This window comes from Epargyreus clarus, unplaced genomic scaffold (assembly GCF_041222505.1).
Source record: "Epargyreus clarus isolate Ecla_fem2 unplaced genomic scaffold, WU_Ecla_fem_2.2 ptg000002l, whole genome shotgun sequence".
Classification (NCBI taxonomy): Eukaryota; Metazoa; Arthropoda; class Insecta; order Lepidoptera; family Hesperiidae; genus Epargyreus; species Epargyreus clarus.
In genome coordinates this window covers 8,997,352-9,016,514 of record NW_027332210.1, presented here as the reverse complement: position 1 = coordinate 9,016,514, position 19,163 = coordinate 8,997,352, and the positions used below count along the sequence as shown (strand labels likewise).

The 19,163-nt window shown below is 36.4% G+C and overlaps 1 protein-coding gene across 2 annotated transcripts in view; it reads right to left on the bottom strand.

Moving 5' to 3' along the window:
* Ethr (ecdysis triggering hormone receptor) overlaps window positions 1-19,163 on the bottom strand; it is a 119,193-nt gene that overhangs the window by 35,302 nt on the left and 64,728 nt on the right. For both annotated transcript variants that reach the window (XM_073079856.1, XM_073079848.1), the window contains exons 2-3: window positions 18,579-19,081; window positions 178-358 (exon numbers count right to left, since the gene is read on the bottom strand). In XM_073079856.1, coding sequence (XP_072935957.1) covers window positions 178-358; window positions 18,579-19,005 — 608 coding nt within the window. In that variant the 5' untranslated portion in view covers window positions 19,006-19,081. The remainder of the gene's footprint in view (window positions 1-177; window positions 359-18,578; window positions 19,082-19,163) is intronic.

Genomic DNA, 19,163 nt, shown 5'->3' with positions numbered 1-19,163 from the left:
ATTAAAATTACGAATTTAAAAGTTTAAGCATCCACAACATGAACAGTACTGAAGTAAATGTACCGTCCAAGCTTAGATAAATGTTAAATAATGTTAGGTAACAGAAAAGTCACGTTACCTTATGAATGACGTTAAGGTAACACACATATTAAGTAAGGGTAAAATAAAAGTCGTTACCTCGTGAACAATGCAGCGAAGAACCATGCGAGTGCACAGATGAGCGTAGCACGTGTCTTGGTGCATACGTAGCCGGCTCGTAGCGGCTCGCAGATCGCGTAGTACCGCTCGAAGCTGATCGCGAGGATGGTAAGCACGGAGGCATGTGCTACGGTCAACTCTACGAATGGGACCGCTAGACCTGTAAGAAACATAATGGTAAGAATGGTAAATTAGGACTCAGGCGTTGTCAAGCCGCAGGGAAAATCAATTAGTTCCGTCTACCGTTTTGACAAGACGTTTTTTGTAAATAATTATTTGTACGTAAATCAAATAGAGAAAAGATTAATATCCCGAATTAATCTTTTCTAATTTGATATCTTTTCATTTGAAGTTTCATTTTCAAAACTTTAAATTTTTCCATACTTGGGTTACTTAGTTACACCGAACCTCGGCAATAATTTAAAGAACCCAGTAAACTACGGAGTATGTTTATTCAACCTGAAATACTACGAATACTATACTAAGCCTTAAATGTACTTATTATTAAGACCATATTTCTCCTTTGATAATTACAAATACCTCAAAATATTAAATCTACAAAATTAATGTCTAAATGGATTAGGTATTACTTAAAATGCGTGAACATTAAAACGAAGTCAAACTTTGCCTACAAAAAATTCATTGTCTGGGCATATCGCCAATGCATTTGGAACATTGTGCGAACAGTAAGAATTTTACGTAATGTCTGCAGCAAAATAGTATGTCGGTGCAGTGTAGTGGTTGCCAAATAAGGATATAACTTACACACAGTGTATTCAGAAAGTTTTCATAGCTTTTTAAATAATTCGCCAACTATAAGTCGAACTGTGCTGTGTGTGGTAAGGGAGACAGACTTTTCGGAGGCGTTCCAGCTTAGTCTCAGTCTTAGGGGTAGCGGCGCATCTGTGGCCGACCTCAGGTAGGAATATCTAATCCTATCTGGGGTTGATTACAGATGTCCATGGGCGGCAGTAGCCACTTACCATCAGGTGGACTGCATGCTCGTCTGCTACTCCTATATTATATAAAAAAAACCTTTCTCTGACAGTGTATCTATCATCATTCATCTTAGATGGAGTTGAGGTAATGATGAATGATACGTGAACAACGTATAATAAAATTAAAATAACTACATTAAAATATATTTTATTGCTCTTAATTGTATTTAGTATAATTACAGTTATAATAGTAAATGGATAGTAAGAATTTCAACTGTGTTCCTAGTACGGTTAGTAAAATTGAAAAATGCAGAAAAATACCGGTTTGTTGTATGGAGACCCGTTTTAATATTCAACTTTATTTTATTTTGAGTACCTATTTGTTGTTGTAGCGGCCATTGTTACGCATACTCTGTAAAAACAAGTTTCTATCTATTACGGTTCCAGAGATAGAGTCCTCTGATAGAAAGACAGACGGACAGACAGCGAAGTCTTAGTAATACGGTTCCGTTTTTACCCTTTGAGTACGGAACCCTAAAACATTGAAAGTACCACTGCCACTTTCTTTCAATTTCTTCAATAGCAATTTCAATTTCTTCAATAGCAGTGTTAAGCTTGAAGGGCGTAAGAAAGAGATGCTAATACTCAGTTTATACTCGTATCTACAGACATTATACGTATGAGACACGTAGCGTAACAGACACAAACATATTTTTCTATAAAATGTTGTGACAAGCAAGCTTCATGTCTGCGAAGCTACGGTGGATATAAACACGTTTATACATATAGTATACAAGAGTACTATATCGCTACGGCCACGTGCGACGGCACGTGCCTGATACGCTCTATGTCTGTAGATGAAAATTACGCTTATCCAAAGTTTCCTTAGTCTTCAGGGGTGATACTTCAAGTCGTACTTCAATAAGAAAACCACAGTTGATTACAAATATTCATTAATTACAAAATAAAGTGACGAAAATCAAAGGAATTCTTTGTATAAGTTGTACCTACGTAAACAAAAGATTGTTTTAATAAGAAAACCTTAAAGAGAAATGACTCGCGATTTGTTACGTTAATAAGGTCCATTACGCACAATCCTAATTAATGGACCTTAGAAAGGCTTGTTTTGATTCACCTAGCATTTTCTAAAAAAAATACATCCCCATTATATGGTTCCCAAATTCCGCGATTTTGATTATTTTAAAGACTTGTTTCATCCGCGCCAAACTGCTAATCAGCTGCAAGTTGTTGCGAGCAGAATCGCAAATTGTATGACTACAATTTGCTATGGCGACGCGATTCATTTCTATATTCAGAGCGGACTAGCAGTTTTACGCGGACTATACTATTTGAAGTAATATCGAGTGTGAAGCGGCTTTTGTATTTATATCTCGCTTACTTATAGAAAACGGGAAAGGTAAATTAAATCCCTTTATTTTGAAATACAATCTATATGGAAACCGTTTCTAGGGTTCCGTATTTATAGGGTTCCGTCGTCAAAGGATAAATTAGACCCTATTGCTAAGCCTTCGCTGTATAAGTTTCAAAAATGTGGTTCACAAAATTCGCATTTTTTTGTTATTACAATTCTCACGCAATCGAGATTAATTTTATGTATTTCGAATGTTTGTATGTTGTTTTTGTTTTGTTGTTGTTTTTGTTTGTTTGTATCTTGTGTTTGTTTTTGTTGTGTTGTTTTTGTTTTGTTGTAAGTATTCCCTAGTATTTATATTTGATTCTATTAGTGTACTACAAGCATGTACAGTGCATACGCACCTTAACTCAAATCCCGTTTTCCTAAACAAAATCCACAGCCCTTTAAATCTCATTTGTCTACCGAAATTGCTGAAAGCCGTTTAAGGCTACAATAAAACGGATCTGGACCAAAATATTACGTTATTTGTGACCTTAAATTGTTTACTGTACTAAGAATCATTGCTTTAGAAAAATTGGTAGATAAGTAATTGCAATAAAGTTATAATCATTTATTTATTTATTTATTTATTTACTCTTTATTGACCATGTTAAAAACAGTGTGGTACAAAAGGTGGACTTAATGCTAAATAATATTTTCTCCCAGTCAACCTTAGGGTGTGCAGAAAAATTGAAGACGGTACAACTATACTAAAAAAATAATAAATTAATGACGAGCTTGTGTGATGGAGGCATCTATTTTTATAATATAGGAGTGGTACATGACCATGCAGTCCACCTGATGGTCAATTCGGCTCATGGACACTGTAAGTAATCCCTGATAATTAAATTTCTACCTGAGGTCGGCCACAGATGCGCCGCTACCCCTGAGGACTAAGCTGGAACGCCTCGGAAAAGTCTGTCTCCCTTACCACACCCTTGAAACCGGAACATAGCAGCGCCTAACACTGCTGTTATTAGGTAGAAACAGGTGTGGCGGTGGCGCCACCGGAGTCGAACCACAAAGGGTTCTGCCACCTTCCAAAAAGAAAAAAGTTTAATTTATTGTGTCTTAAAAAAAATATTTCATCCGGTCCGCTATTTACATTTAATATATGCGTCATGATGTAACATTTCCATGTATTTGTTTATCAATGTAGGACATGCGGGTTAAGCTAATAGCCAAAATAATCTACTATTGCCGATTTCCCTATTAACTATGGCAAATATTTTAAATAATTAATTTGTATTGAAATGTTGCCATAAATATTAAATTTTGTGCATGAAAACTAAATATACAACATGCGTTGAAAGTGATACAGATTGAAGGTAACTTAATACAAATTATATTATTTTACATTTATTTATTTCTACTTGATATTTACTATCTTTTACATTTCTCAATGTTTTTCTTTTTTTAATCTACAATTTACTTTTTTATAATATAAGAGTAGCAGACAAGCATGCAGTCCACCTGATGGTAAGTGGGTACTGCCACGGACATCTGTAATCAACCCCAGATAAGATTAGATTCCTATCTGTGGTCGGCTACAGCTACGTCAGTACTTCTGAGGACTAAGCTGGAACGCCCCGGAAAAGTATGTCTCCCTTACCACACCCTTCAAACCAGAACACAGCAGCGCTTAAAACTGCTGTTATTAGGTAGAAATAGGTGTGGCGGTGGTGCCGCCGGAGTCGAATCACAAAAGGTTCTATCAGCATACATATCTAAGTGCGTCCAATTTGCTTCAATAAAGTTTTTTTTGTCTAAAATTTAAGTAATTAATTTAAGTTAAAGTTTTATTTGGTGTATTATGTACTCGTATGTTATACAAAGATCTTACTTAGTACTAACTTCCGCAAAAAGATGTAAAAGATAAAATCGATGCAATGAATAACGGTCGGCCAAGTTGGGCAATCTCATTGTCATTTGGGAAATTTAATATCTACGCCACCCGCTAACCGTTGGGTGTCCAAGTTATGAGCGGAATCGTTTTTGATTTTATCTTATGTAGCTCATCTGAGTATTGAGCGAATTTTGAGCGGTTTTAAAACAGGAACAGGCAAAACATATGTTATCGTTTTTGACGATATGTAGGGGATGTTGCATTAAAGATTACGTTGGTAGATGCCTCTCGCATACCGTCGTACAGACCAGACGGTGTGGCGAGCGCCAAGGTCACCTGGGCGGAGCCCGATAGGGCAACATGCTAAGAGGGCTCCGGTTGCGTTCCTGTGGAGATCCCGGAGCACTCTAAGCAGCGCCGAGGATGGCCACTTTAATGCGGTAAGAATCCCACGATCCCACGGCACCGGGTACCTTTTGAAGGTTTCCCCCTCGTAAACAAAAAGAAATGGTAGATCTCTCTATATTCCAACTCTCTTTTATATAATACAGGAGTAACAGACGAGCATACACGAGGATTAGATATTCCTACCGAAGTCGGCCACAGATGCACCGTTACCCCTGAGGACTAAGCTGGAATACATCGGAAAAGTATGTTTCCCTTACCACTCTAGAGAAAGACCTATTCGGTCATATTTCTTGTAGATGTTTCAACTTAGTCCTCAGGGGTAGAGAGCATCTATTTCCAACCTCAGGTAAGAATAATCTTATCGGGTTGATTACATAGTCTATGGAAGGCAATGGCCACTCACCATCTGCGGACTACTTCCTTTTTAATTTCTTTAAAATTCAAATTCAAATTCAAATCTCATTTATTCAAAATTGATTCATATATAATACTTTTTGAAAGTCAACAAACTACCACCGCTTCGGAAGGTATTTCGCTATGGAGAAGAATCGGCGCAAGAACCTCCATACGTATGCATATTTGCATCTTTTAAAGTGGTACATATAATCAATTATTGATGTTGGAGCTGGAGTTGTCAAGTTGGTAATTTTAAGTAGTCGGAGATTTGTTTTTAATCATTATCAAAATCTATCGAAATAAAATTGCAATGTCCATCAGTTATTTACAAAGCAAAGTTGTAAGCTCATTGTCACTGGACAGAGTAATGTCTCTGACAGGCATTCAAGTTGCGAGCGAAAACGTTTTAAGTTTGCAACTGCTATTAAACTTTTTAAACGCCGCTAACCCGCGTAGCGAAGCGGTCACTGTTCTTACGCGCAGGGTTCCGGGTTCGATCTTCGGCCAGACAGATATCGCTGCTTTGCAATAATCGCACAATTCAAAAAAGATAATTTTCCTGGAGAGCCAGTTTAAAATTAAACAATATTATTTTGTTTCGAGGTCCTTTTATTAAATTAATGTTCAAATAATGAAGAAAACAATACGAACTTGTATACATAATAACGGTATAATTAGATACATTACAATAGGAAATATGTTGGATTAAAGTGTACCTTTAATATCCTTATCTTCAAATCAAATGAAGATACTGCCAAATACAAGTAATTTACATGAATAAATAAATATAGAAATAAATCCTATTTTACCTTAATAAATTTGATAATGTGTCTTGTAAAAAAATAATACAAGGAAATAAAATACCCTTAATATTAATATAGTTTCCATTAATAGTATATTCTAAAATAATAATAACGCAGGCTTTGGGCCGCTAGCTACTACTATAAAATAAAATGAAATCCAGAAATCCATAACGTTCAAGATGTCCAATCACAATGTCATTTGCGAATTTAATATCGAAGGCTTTAAGCTTGACGCGGCGAAGTCTAGAATCTAGATATTATATCCGCTACTGGTTTTTTAATTAAAAGAACTTATCCTATCTATTAGCAGTGGTTTGAACTCGTCCTCCCAATTGGGGGGCGGAGGTTCGATTCCCAGGCACATCTGATTTTTTATGTTATGTGCTTATTAGAAATTAATTTTATCTTACTACAATGGTGAAGAAAAACATCGTAATCTATACTCCTGAGAGTTCTTTATACAAGTTCTCGAAGGTATGTTAAGTATACCAATTCGCACTTCACCAGTGTGGTGGACTATGGAAGATCCTCTCACTGTGTGAGGAGACCCTTGCCGAGAACTAAGACAGTATTAGATTGACGACGATACTATGTAAAGAAATAAAACAAGGTATTGTCTGCCTGTAATTTCAATGAGGTTTGTAAGTTTACAGTCGTTAAGCCTCCCCCAGTTGCGGGAAGGGAGTCGCGCTAATATTAATTAAACTTACCCTTACATAAATGAAAAAAATGTTTATCTACGTGTAATCTTAAAAGGAACCTATGTGATTATATCCACCTGTCGTCATAAGTTAGCAGTGCCAATTTCCAACGATGAACGTAAAAGAGTGGCGACCAATTTTACAACAGTTACTACGGATTTTCACTACACTTCTATAACATAGGCTATTCTATCGTAGGCCTTCACAAATCCACTGCTCGTCATGCCCTAGAAAAGAGGAAGGCAGAGTTTTCTAGGGAAATGTCGCCTACATATAACTCTTATAAATGTAATCCCAAAAGGAGGTACATCTGAATGACAGTTATCTAATACACAAGCGACAACTGTCGCCGCTTATCATCTATTAGCTCCTTAACACAGTTTTGTAATCATCCATCTTAGCCAATTTTTGCCTATTAAAGTTTGAACAGACAATTATTGCCTAGAAAATTAACAAACATTATAAACGGTTTAACCAATTATTGCCGATTAAAATTCGAACTTCGACAACAATTGCCTAGAATTTTTGTGAAATCTCTCTAACAGACGTCCTACGAAATACATAAAATATATTATCATTTGTTTCTCTATTTATTTATCATTGCGAAGAAATCTAAGTAGTGTAATCTTAGAAACTACTACAGTAGTAGTTACAATTCCTATAGAAGTTTACCGTAAAAATAAACCCACTGCCCGAGCGAATTACATAAACTCTATTTACTCTGATTACAATATATTACCCTGAGTTCTGTAACTTCCACGAGATAAATTTAAGCGCCCACATCACAAAGCCCAGGATAAAATCACGAGCGGTCAATAAAATAACTGGTCAAGTAAGTATCGAACTGTCGCAGGGAGGGTTCTGTATTAACATATTCTTTTTTTTATATTATAGGAGTAGCAGACGAGAATGCAGTCCACCTGATGGTAAGTGGCTACTGCCGCCCATGGACATCTGTAATCAACCCCAGATAGGATTAGATATTCCTACCTGAGGTCAGCCACAAATGCGCTGCTACCCCTGTGGACTAAGTTGGAACGCCTCGGAAAAGTATGTCTCCCTTACCACACCCTTCAAACCGCAACACAGCAGCGTCTAACACTGCTGTTATTAGGTGTGATGAGAAATAGGTGTGGCGGTGGTGCCGCCGGAGTCGAACCACAAAGGGTTCTACCACCTTCCAAAATTCATTTATTTAATTGAGCTTATTATTTAACACAAATGGTGTTGCTACCAAAAATGAGTAATAAAATATTTTTATTGTTATTAGAATTTGTTATCAAAGCAGCCATAGAATTAAATACAGTGTGTAAATTAAAACTGTGTTCCTATTACAGCTTTTTGTATGGGGACCTCCTCTAATTGTTAACTTTTTTAGTACTTGTTGTTACAATAACACATAGATATAGATCTGTATGTGTATACACACATATACACACTGATATACATATACAGTATCTATCTATTACGTTTCAAGAGATAGAGCCCTGTGAGAGACGTACGGACAGCTGTGGCTTAGCTATAAGGTCCTGTTTTTACTCTTTCGATGCGGAACCCTAAAACCGATAAAACCATCCCATCTTGTTCCACGAATTGTATTTTAATTCGAGAAAAACGCTAACACTTTTACTGCACTTAATTAGAACTCGCTTTCCGCTTTCCGCTCCCGCTCTTGTCATTATGAACTTTATAATACAGGAATACGGTCTGTTTGAACTGCATTACGTGTTGGTGTATGTCGTTTAACACATTGTATACGGCATGTGTTCGGAATGGTTTGAAATGTGGTGTGGTCGCAGTGCTAGCGGGTTTTATAAAAACAATTTCTTTTTTATTAAAGACAGAACAAGTCGTTTAAATAACGAAATTGTTTTTTTTTAATGATTTAAATGTTGTCGAACTCGAATGAATGATTTGAATGGTCTATTAAATTAATTTTACGGGATGAATGATGCAATGATGATGTAATTGCAGATCTGAGTTATTACATGAATTCTTTGTTTCAATAAGATGAATGCCATAACTTGAATAAAAATATTGCCATATGATATTTTTCTTCATATTACTTACTGTCACATCAACAATTTAAACATTAGTAATAATGTTAATTTAATCGTATTAAAACGAATATTATGTAGCTGCTAAAAACGTTATAAAAGTATTTTGGTCTTCAGCTAAAAATAACAACACTGACCTAAAAACTTCACCATATCTGAACATCGTCGAAAATTTTTTAGTAATGATCGGCTGATGGGAATTGGTCTCTGCCACCCATAGAAATGAGACAACTCCATGTAGAACAGATTCTACTTGAAATCGATCATAGATGTCTTGACACTTCTGATGAATGCTTTACGCTAGAATTAATTCTGTCGGTGGTACCTGCATATTTTGTTAATCTGTGGTACCTTCCCACGCCGAACCAAACTTGACCTACCTCTAAATATTTTTTTATATATATACTAGCTGACCCGGCTAACGTTGTGTTGCCATATAAATAAAAAAATGTTAAGGGTGAACAACCCTTATCAATTACGGGTTTGAAAAATAGATAGAATATTTGAAACTGCGATGGTAGCGAAGTCTGTCGAATCCAATGTGAAACATTCCAAAATCAACAACTACTTACGAATTAAAAAATAATTAAAAAAACCTTTTCCCACGGACTAAATTGTGAATCTAAACTCCCCTCAAGTCCCCTTGAACACACACAACAAAATTCATCAAAATCAGTCCAGTCGTTTAGGAGGAGTTCAGGGACATACACACGCACAAAAGAAATATATATAAAGATTTAATTCGCTGACACTGGAGCCCTACCTTTACCCATAACACACTGTGAGCACCGATCGATCTTCGTTATTGGCATAAAAGTAAATTTCCTCCCTCACTCGCAAGTGGTATCGTAATAACTGGAGTTATTGAAGTTTTATAATAGACAACACGATGCGATAACTGATATGTTACGAAACGATATTATTTGATATTAAAGCACGTCATAAAGGTGTCTGTCTGTGATTTTGAAAAGTCAACCATTTCCTAAATTTTTTGAAGGTGGTATCATCATCTGTGGTTCGATTCCGGCGGCACCACTGTCACACCCATTTCTGCCTAATAACAGCAGTGTTAAGCGCTGCTGTGTTCTGATTTGAGGGAGGTGGTAAGGGACATACTATGCCGAGACATTTGACTTAACTCAGGGGTAGCGGCGCATTTGTGGCGACCTCAGGTTAGACACAGATTAGACATCTAATCTTATCTGGGGTTTATTACAGATGTCCATGGACGGCAGTAGCCACTTATGGTAAGTGAGCCTGCAAGGTCAAAGCCTTTGTTACTCAGACACTTTAAAGGAAACAGCACTACCTTTTTAAAATTCATTTTTTTTTTATCTTACTATAGGCTTGCGTTTGGCTGCAACGTTACCTGATGTTAAGTGAGATGCAGCCTTGGATAAAACACGCTTGCCTAGAACTAGCCTATTCACCCTTGTCTTGAACAATCCCAGGTCGTATGTATCGGAAAACAACGAAGGCGGGAGTGTGTTCCATTCTTTGGCGGTTCGCAGCAGGAATGAGTTGCTATAACGCTTAGTCCGCACAAGAGGAATATCAACTAGATATTGATGATATCCCGCGGTTCGTCTAGACGTCCGATGATGAAAAGGGGCGGCAGGAATTAAGTTGTGAAGTTCAGACGCACACTCATACACACACTCATCTGCTGTTAATATTTATGGGATGAAAATGTATGTAATAAATCTGACGATACTAACAATTTATTTACTCAGTTCACATTTACCTTGAAATTCAAATCAACTGAAGTACATACAAACAACTCGTGAATTCGTGTTATTCCCGCGAGCATTTTAGAATGTATGCAGCTATTTATAGAAACGTTGAGCTAAATATAACTTTGTGAATACGGATTATATTTTAGTGTTTAGTATTAGTAGGGTTAACTTGGAAGAAATAGATGTGAGCTTGAATAATTTAATGAATAAGCAAATGAGATACCTCTATTATGAATGAACGAAAGATTTAGTTGAGAATATTTGATAATGTTAATGATTCAATGTATGCATTTTTGTGTGTATTTTATGACGGATTTAATTTTTTTACTTCTTACGAAAACTTTACTTAACTTTTTACGACTTTTTAAGAAAAGCTACCTATTGTAATGTTGCTCAAATATAAACTAAAATTAGTACGGATGCTTGTGGACTAGATAATTAAATTATTATTTTCATACTAATTAGGTAAGAAGAAAATGTAACATGTTACTACTGTCACCCATTACAAGACATTTGAAGCCAATTCCTAATGTGTTTCTACAGCTAAGGAGTAAGTTGGAAGGCCTCAAATTATCTGCCTAGCCGTGGTGTTCTAATAAAAACAAAGACACTTTACTCTGCTACTAGAAAAATAAAAGTACGTGTGGTGGTACAATCACAGTTAAATAAAAAATATATATCGACTCTAATCAAACAAGAGACTTGTATAATCAAACAAGTCTCTTAACTATTTATAAGCTTGTCTTTCTAAACTTATTAAAGACTAGCTGACCCGGCAAACTTTGTAGCGCCTCAAAATCTATTTATCAAATATATTTCATATAAAATATAGCCTATGTTACTCGTGGATAATGTAGCTTTCGAATGGTGAAAGAATTTTTAAAATCGCTCCAGTAGTTTTTGAGCCTATTCATTACAACCAAACAAACAAACAAAGTTTTTCTCTTTATAATATTAGTGTAGAAAACTCACAAACCAAAGTAGTATCTTCCTATTTTACGGTATAACAAACAAACGCTTTCTACACTCAGAGCCCCACACTCTAGGATTCCCTGTGTCGTGGGTGCCATGGACACACATAGACAAATACACAAACACCCAGACCCAGAAACAGAAATCTAAATTCATCATTCAGATATCTGTCTGGCCGGGGATCGAACCCGGGATCGTTTGCGCGTCAGACCGGTATGGTGACCGCTCCGCCACGCGGGTCGTTAAAGTTCAATTTCACGACTTTCCATAGATATGTGACGTCACGCCCTACACCATATTGCCCTTATGCTTATGCCAGTTATCTATACCCTAGTTAATTGAAGGATGTGGGTGCCATAACTCTAATTGTACAAGTGTTAAGTAATTAGCCGTTACCGGTTCATTTACATGTGGCTACAGGTTGTAAAGTTCTCCAGTAAATAGTAGTAGTAGAAGAATTATAGTTTAATTATTCATAAGTGACCGCATGTTTAAACGTGTAAAAAAATTAAACCTAATAATTTCGTTATGTTCATTTGTTGCTAAATGTGTTCTAGTTATTTTACTGGGTGACGATTCTATCGAAAAATAATATTTTCAAAAGTGGTATAGCTAATATGGTTTGACATGGAGGTACGACTGCCATACCAATTTATTTTTTAACACAGGAGTAGCAGACGAGCATGCAGTCCACCAGATGGTAAGTGGCTACTGCTGCCCAGGGACATCTGTAATCAACCCCAGATAGGATTAGATATTCCTACCTGAGGTCGGCCACCGATGGGCCGCTACCCCTGAGGACTAAGCTGGAACGCCCCGGAAAAGTAAGGGAGACATACTTTATATATATACCATACACATATTTTATATATATACCATATATATACATACCACGCCATTGAAACGAGTACACAACAGCGCTTGACACTGCTGTTATGAGACAGAAATAGGTGTGGCGGTGGTGCCGCCGGAGTCGAACCACAAAGGGTTCTACCACCTTCAAAATGAAGCAGTTTTGCGTTTCTGTTGAAGGCTGTTATGATGGTTGCCTTACATATTAAGCGATGCTTTTAATCCTCGGTAGTGTCATATACAATACAAACATATACTATAAGCACGATTATACTTGTACTACGACTATGAGCAGTTTTGCTACATCAACTTAAAAAAAAACCGTTAGGGATCGAAATCCAATCGAAATATATTTATCAGCAAATGGCTGTGTTAGCGTAGTTTTAACATTAAGTGGAAGAAAATTTAGGTACTTTTATCTTAATTTACATCACTCGAAAGTAATATTAGCAATTAAAGATCGCCCAGATATCTATAATTAAAACTAATAGTGTAATAAAAGATAACGTTTGAAGCATAATGTTTGTAAAAGTTTAACAAACTACCGATTCTCATGAAATGTAAAATAACACGGTTATTAATTATTGTACCAAAGACGTACAGGAAAATAACCGAATTAAAATTAAAACAAGAAGCGCCGGTTTAATTAAGGTAATATAATAATTTATTCATATCATCACAAGAGGCTCTTATTATTAATCAAAAAGCGATGATCGAAATCGAATGCTCTTGGACAATTTGAAAGTAAAATATTGTATCGTTTTGATAAAAAATCGAAATGTATTACTGTGAATGGCAATTCTTTATACACTTATAAAATATTCGTTTGGAAAAGTTTTTTTCGGAACATAAGTTTTATTGTACAAAATATAGATCTGTGGTTTTATTTATTGTTTGGAATAATTTTCCGATGTGGACATTAAATAATTAGCAACATACATATTCTAAAAGCGCGCAAGTTATGTTTTTTTAAAGGTATACCCGACGACAATACAGACGGGCTACCTGGTGAAAGCAGTCACCGTCGCTTATGGACATTTGCAACACCAGAGGAGTCGCCGATGCATTACCGGCTTTGAAGAAGAACTCCTTTTGCACCCTTCTCGAAGAGCCCCTTGTCATAGCACTCAGGGAATATCTGAGGAGAAGTTTATTCTGCACGTACGTGGCATTAATGACCTTGCAATCCGAACGGCCACGGGTCCAGTTGATGGAACTTCATCCTTCGGCGAGTGGTGCGATAAAGGAAGGGTGATGTAGGCACTATATCGAAGAGTTCCTCAAAATTCAAAATTTACGATTATACTAGACAAGATATTAACTACTATAACTACGATAACTTGAATAAATACAGAAAAATACAGCTAAATAATACTAAGCTAATTTTGTAATTGAAAGGGAACTAATATCTGAAAGCTAATTTTTCCCCTTTGGCAAACAAAATTCTGGGCAGTTTTTAATTAAAGTTGGCAACACCTGCATCGGATGCCTACCATTTGATTAAAAGTGCTAAACAAAAAATGAATTTTGCAATGCCGAGGCTGCGGGCAAAAGTCAGCTTAATAAAGAATTCTAAATGAATTTTGAACCAAAAAAACAAACGAAAATCGCATGCACGGTACGGTTCCGTATATGAAGCAATAATTCGCTAAGTACGAGTCGAACTCGCACATGGAGGCTTCCTTACCATCAAATGTTCATTATTTTGTACCTATTTTTATTCATTTTATTATTTTCAACAATACTTAGTTATATGACACAAAAATAGACGGCGTTGGGGTGATGATGAATGAGACTTAAACAACGTATAATAAAATTAAAATAAGTATATTAAAATATGTTTTATGGTTCTTATTTGTATTTATTATAAAACCAGTCAATTATAATAGTAAACGGATTGTAAAAATTTCAACCATCTTCCTGGTACGGTTTAATAGTTAGACCAAAATATGCCGAAAAATATCCTGCATCCTCTGTAAAAAAATCATGTGTCTATTACGGTTTCCGAGATATAGCCCTGTGACAGACGGTCAGACGGACAAACAGCGAATTCTTAGGAATAGGATTCCGTTTTTACCTTTTGCGTACGGAACCCTACAACTGATTAAGTTTGTTTCTTTTGTTGAAATACATACAAGTTTTCGCCGGCGACTGTAGCCACGTATAAAATTAAAAGTACAACATTTTTATCCATTGTTGAGCATGTGTCATCTCAAAATGAAAGCGATGTAGGCCACATTCCATAACCAAGTACAAATTTTTAGACTTTTGAAAGTATTTCTGGGAAGTCTGAAACATATAGGTTTCTCGATGATGTTTTCCTTAACCGTTTAGAAGAAGTAATTATTTTTTTAAATGCAGTATGCTCAATCGAGTATTGTATTGTAATGTGCTACAGGTGTCTACCAGTTGTGAACAAAGATGTACATTTTTTTTAAAGATGCTAGTCCTTTGTATTTCGACTCCGGAAGCACCAGGTGCGGCAGTGGTTCTACCTAATTATTCATTACATCACAGTATTCACCACCGCTGATTCTGTTTTGAAGGGTGTGGTAAGACAATATACCTATCCGAGGCGTTCTACCTTAATCCTCAGATAGCAACATATCTTTATCTTTATCCTTATATATCAAAGGTTGATAGATGCTTTTGTTACTTCTTTCATGCAAAAAATCAGGAACCCTAATTTCAAATTTGAACTCAAAATGTATGTGGTTTAAAAATAAAACCCAAGTTCCCCAAACAACTGTCATTTCTTTAAAATGTTCCCATAAAATGTAACCATACAATAACCATTGGTTTGGGGTGGCCAGCACACAAAACTTCCTCATAAACGACCCTAACTGTACCCAAACTGTTCTTAATTGGATCTGAATCGTTTGGATAAAATAAGATAACGTTTCAGATATAACTAATATGAATGCACCGGTTGAAGAGTTCTTCCTAAATAATTTTGTATGTACTAGTTTGTGCTACTGGTAGTGGTTGCTTTTTAAACATTTATTTTCATAATTAATCGTATCAAATAAATAAGTTTTTTTTTATTATTTGTGATAGTAAATTGAAGTTATCAAATGTATATATATATATATATCAATTTTTATATACCTTAACGTATCGATAAGGTAAGCGGCCTACGTAATGGAAAGTAGTCACCGTCGGTTATGGCCATGTGTGACCAACTCCATGGAGATAAGGGGTTCTACCTGCAGTGGATCATAGATGTGGCAACGTATCTGTGATCCTTGTACGGACTAAGATAGACACCTCATATGTCAGTCAGTCGGCATCCATATCACTTCACCAAAACGCAAGGCCTACTTCACACTACTCAAATTGCTTGATTACTACTAACTTGACCTTAGAACGCTTAGAATTTTCTTAATTACCAACACTAAGAAGCAAAAATTAATAACTGCATTTGAGATATAAAATATTTTCATTTTATTATCATAAAAATAAATACACAAACAAGCCGTCAACGCATATTTTTGATTCGTATCAAAAAGCTTACAGAGATCGTTTTAACATGTGAGCTCCATTTCTGCGCCACTCGAACAGTACATTGCAAAAATGACATTTTAATGGAATAATAATGCCTTTTCGTTCAAAATTTGGGGGCGGATATGTTCTATTGCGAGCGAGAAACGAATAGAGTTGAGCGATTATTTTCTTTTTGCAACAGGTATGTGATAGTCACAGTTGTCCGTGAACAGAGTAATCGAACTCAATTAGATTTGAAATCGTACTTGACTGTCATAGATGCATTGCTAATTTGCTACCAGTGAATTAGTTGGAACATCTCATGAAAGTATGTACTTCAAACCAAAATACATTACCACATAACACTGCTGTTGTAAGGCAGAAAAAGCGTGGAGGTGGCGCTTCAGAAATCGAATCACTAAGAGTTCTATCATGTTTACCCACTGTTTTTTATCACAGAATATATACCGCTAAAAATAATACATTGGGTAGGTACTATACATATTTAGAACAAATAATAAGTTGTTTATCATTACACATGTGTGTTTATCAGAATATATGCATATCAAATGTCACGGTGTTCGTACACGCTAATCTTTAATCATTTAAATCTTGAACCCCATAGGTGGCACTGCTTCAAGTTACACTTCTTTTGCCGATGTCTGTCCTGACTAACAAGTTTGGTATAAAATCTAAATATATATAACTCAAAGGTGACTGACTGACATAGTGATCTATCAACGCACAGCTCAAACCACTGGACGGATCGGGCTGAAATTTGGCATGCAGGTAGATGTTATGACGTAGGCATCCGCTAAGAAAGGATTTTGATCAATTCTACCCCCAAGGGGATAAAATAGGGCATGAAAGTTTGTATAAATCTTCTTAGTAAATAATATTACTTCGTAACGCGAGCGAAGCCGCGGGCAAAAGCTCGTAAATAAATAAAACGCTTTCTACACTCACAGCCCCACACTAGGATTCCCTGTATCTAGGGTGCCATGGAAACACGCAGAGACAAATACACAAAAACCCAGACCCAGAAAAAGAAACCTAAATTCATCATTCAGATATTTGTCTGACCGGGGATCAAACCCAGTATGGCGACCGCTCCGCCAGGCGGGTCGTCGATATATTAACAATAGTTCCCTAGCATATCGCTTGCTCTCTCACGGTCAGACACATCAAAACAGCGGAGATGTTAATGCGCCTCGTTTGGCTCAAATTGGTTGGTAAATTTGTGGTTATGTGCAATAACATTAATGTTTATAAAAGCTTTAGTGGAGACGCAGGCTCATTAGCATACGAGGTGGGTTCTTAAGAAATAAGCAAAACATTAAGTATGAATGTTCGTGGATCGATACAAGTCTGACTTTTGAAGACTTTTTCGACTCCGGGGGCATTTTTAAAGTAGAACCCCTCTTGGTTTGACTCCGAAGATAAGTAAAACCGCCAAATCGATTCGTGTCTTATAAATCAGTGTAGTGTTGCTGTGTTCCGGTCTGAAGGGTGTGGTAAGGGAGATATGCTTATACGATGCGTTCCAACTGGCTCCTCAGGAGACACGGAAAATCAACACATCTGTGACAAGTCTCGGGTAGAAATATAATCTTATCTGGGCTTGGTTAGATGTCCAAAAACAAGTCAAAAAAAAACAACTAAGTGGTAAGGTAGTAGAACCCTTTGTGGTCCGACTCCGGCAGCACCACCGCCACACCTATTTCTGCACAGCAGTGTTAAGGGCTACTGTGTTATGGTTTGAAGGGTGTGGTAAAGGACACATACTGTTTCGAGGCGTTCCAGATTATTCCTCAGAGTTAGCGGCACATTTGTGGCCCACCTCGGACACTTACTATTACGTGGACTGTATGCTCGTCTGCTACTCCTATATTATATTAAAAAAATATATATCCATTTTTTCGCCCCTACAATCGAAATATGACAAATGACGGAGTCAAAATATGTATCGAAATACAATTTCTGCCTACTAGAAATTGTAAAAAAATGTTTTTGAAATCGCTATAACAAACTCAAGGTTCCACTTTAACTAGGTCTCATTTAAATACAGTTTTACGTTAAATCTCAACTATGTTTAATGTCTCTTAGTTTAAGAGTCCTACGGCATACGAGTACTTAAAGAGCATTTAAATTATGTTTGCTAAACATTTTAAGTACTTAAACTAACGTAGGTACTCTTGACTTATTTCACAAGGTAATATTTAAATGTTTAAAAATAAGAAACTTTTGAAACTGAAACTGTAACCGTAAAAGTCCTTATTAAAAGTTTTGTTTCATTTTACAGTTTCTTTGCTGAATTAATTTAAAAAAATATATAAAAACAGGTATAGAAATTTGTGTACTTATACTCGTATATATTTTTGCGTCCACACTATACGGAGGTGGAAAACGAAATTTAGAAAATAATACACTTGCAGTAAAATGCACTTGGGAACATTTAAATTGAGTTATCGGAGGTTACCGCCAAAATTTAATTCACAGATACATTGATTTTTACCACACTGCGGAAGGTAATTTTTTTTGAGAGTGTAAATGTACCTAACATTCTTGGCGCCCTACAGCCCAAACTTTAATTTTTATAATAATTCCTACTGTAATCATATTTATGACCATCCATGTGATTCATTAAGAATAGTTATCAATCATCATTAAAGCCATATGGAGGACTATAGGTTCAATGCATAGACAGTACTAAATATCCAATCATAGTATTGCTAGCACTAAAATTGCTGAAACCAAACAAACATGGTACTTACACAATTCCTTCCCCAGCACCCAAGTTTCAGGCTTCGAGTTCACTTCCACGAGCACTGTAGGCGTGCACACCAACAACACCATCAGATCCGCGATACTCAGGTTCACCAGGAAAATGTTCGTTGAGTTCCTCATGTCCTTCGTCTTCAGTATCACGATAGGCACCATCACGTTTCCTATCACGCCCAAGCACATTATCACTATGCAGAACGTCATCGACGTCGCCTTTATGTAATACGGTATCTCAGCGTACTCCGTGAAGTTGTCGCTCGGATCGAACGTCGAATTCCCGATGTTCTGGAACGTTCCATTCTCGAATATCTTCTCCGGACGCGTGTTGTGGGTATCATTTTTGTAAACGTAATTCTGGGTTTCGTACTGGATCGGCAAGTTCGTATTCGTGTGCGTGAAGTTGGCTATTGAAATCATGTGCGTGGTACACTTGTTACATCTTTGATGGGTTGCTTGTCTTTGGCACGTCAGTCTTGGCTCAGTTGTGATGTATCTGGAACAAAAATACGGGTTGAAAACCTTTTGTAGCATGTACTGTTTTTGGCGGAATGGGACAAGTATTCTTATATTTTTCG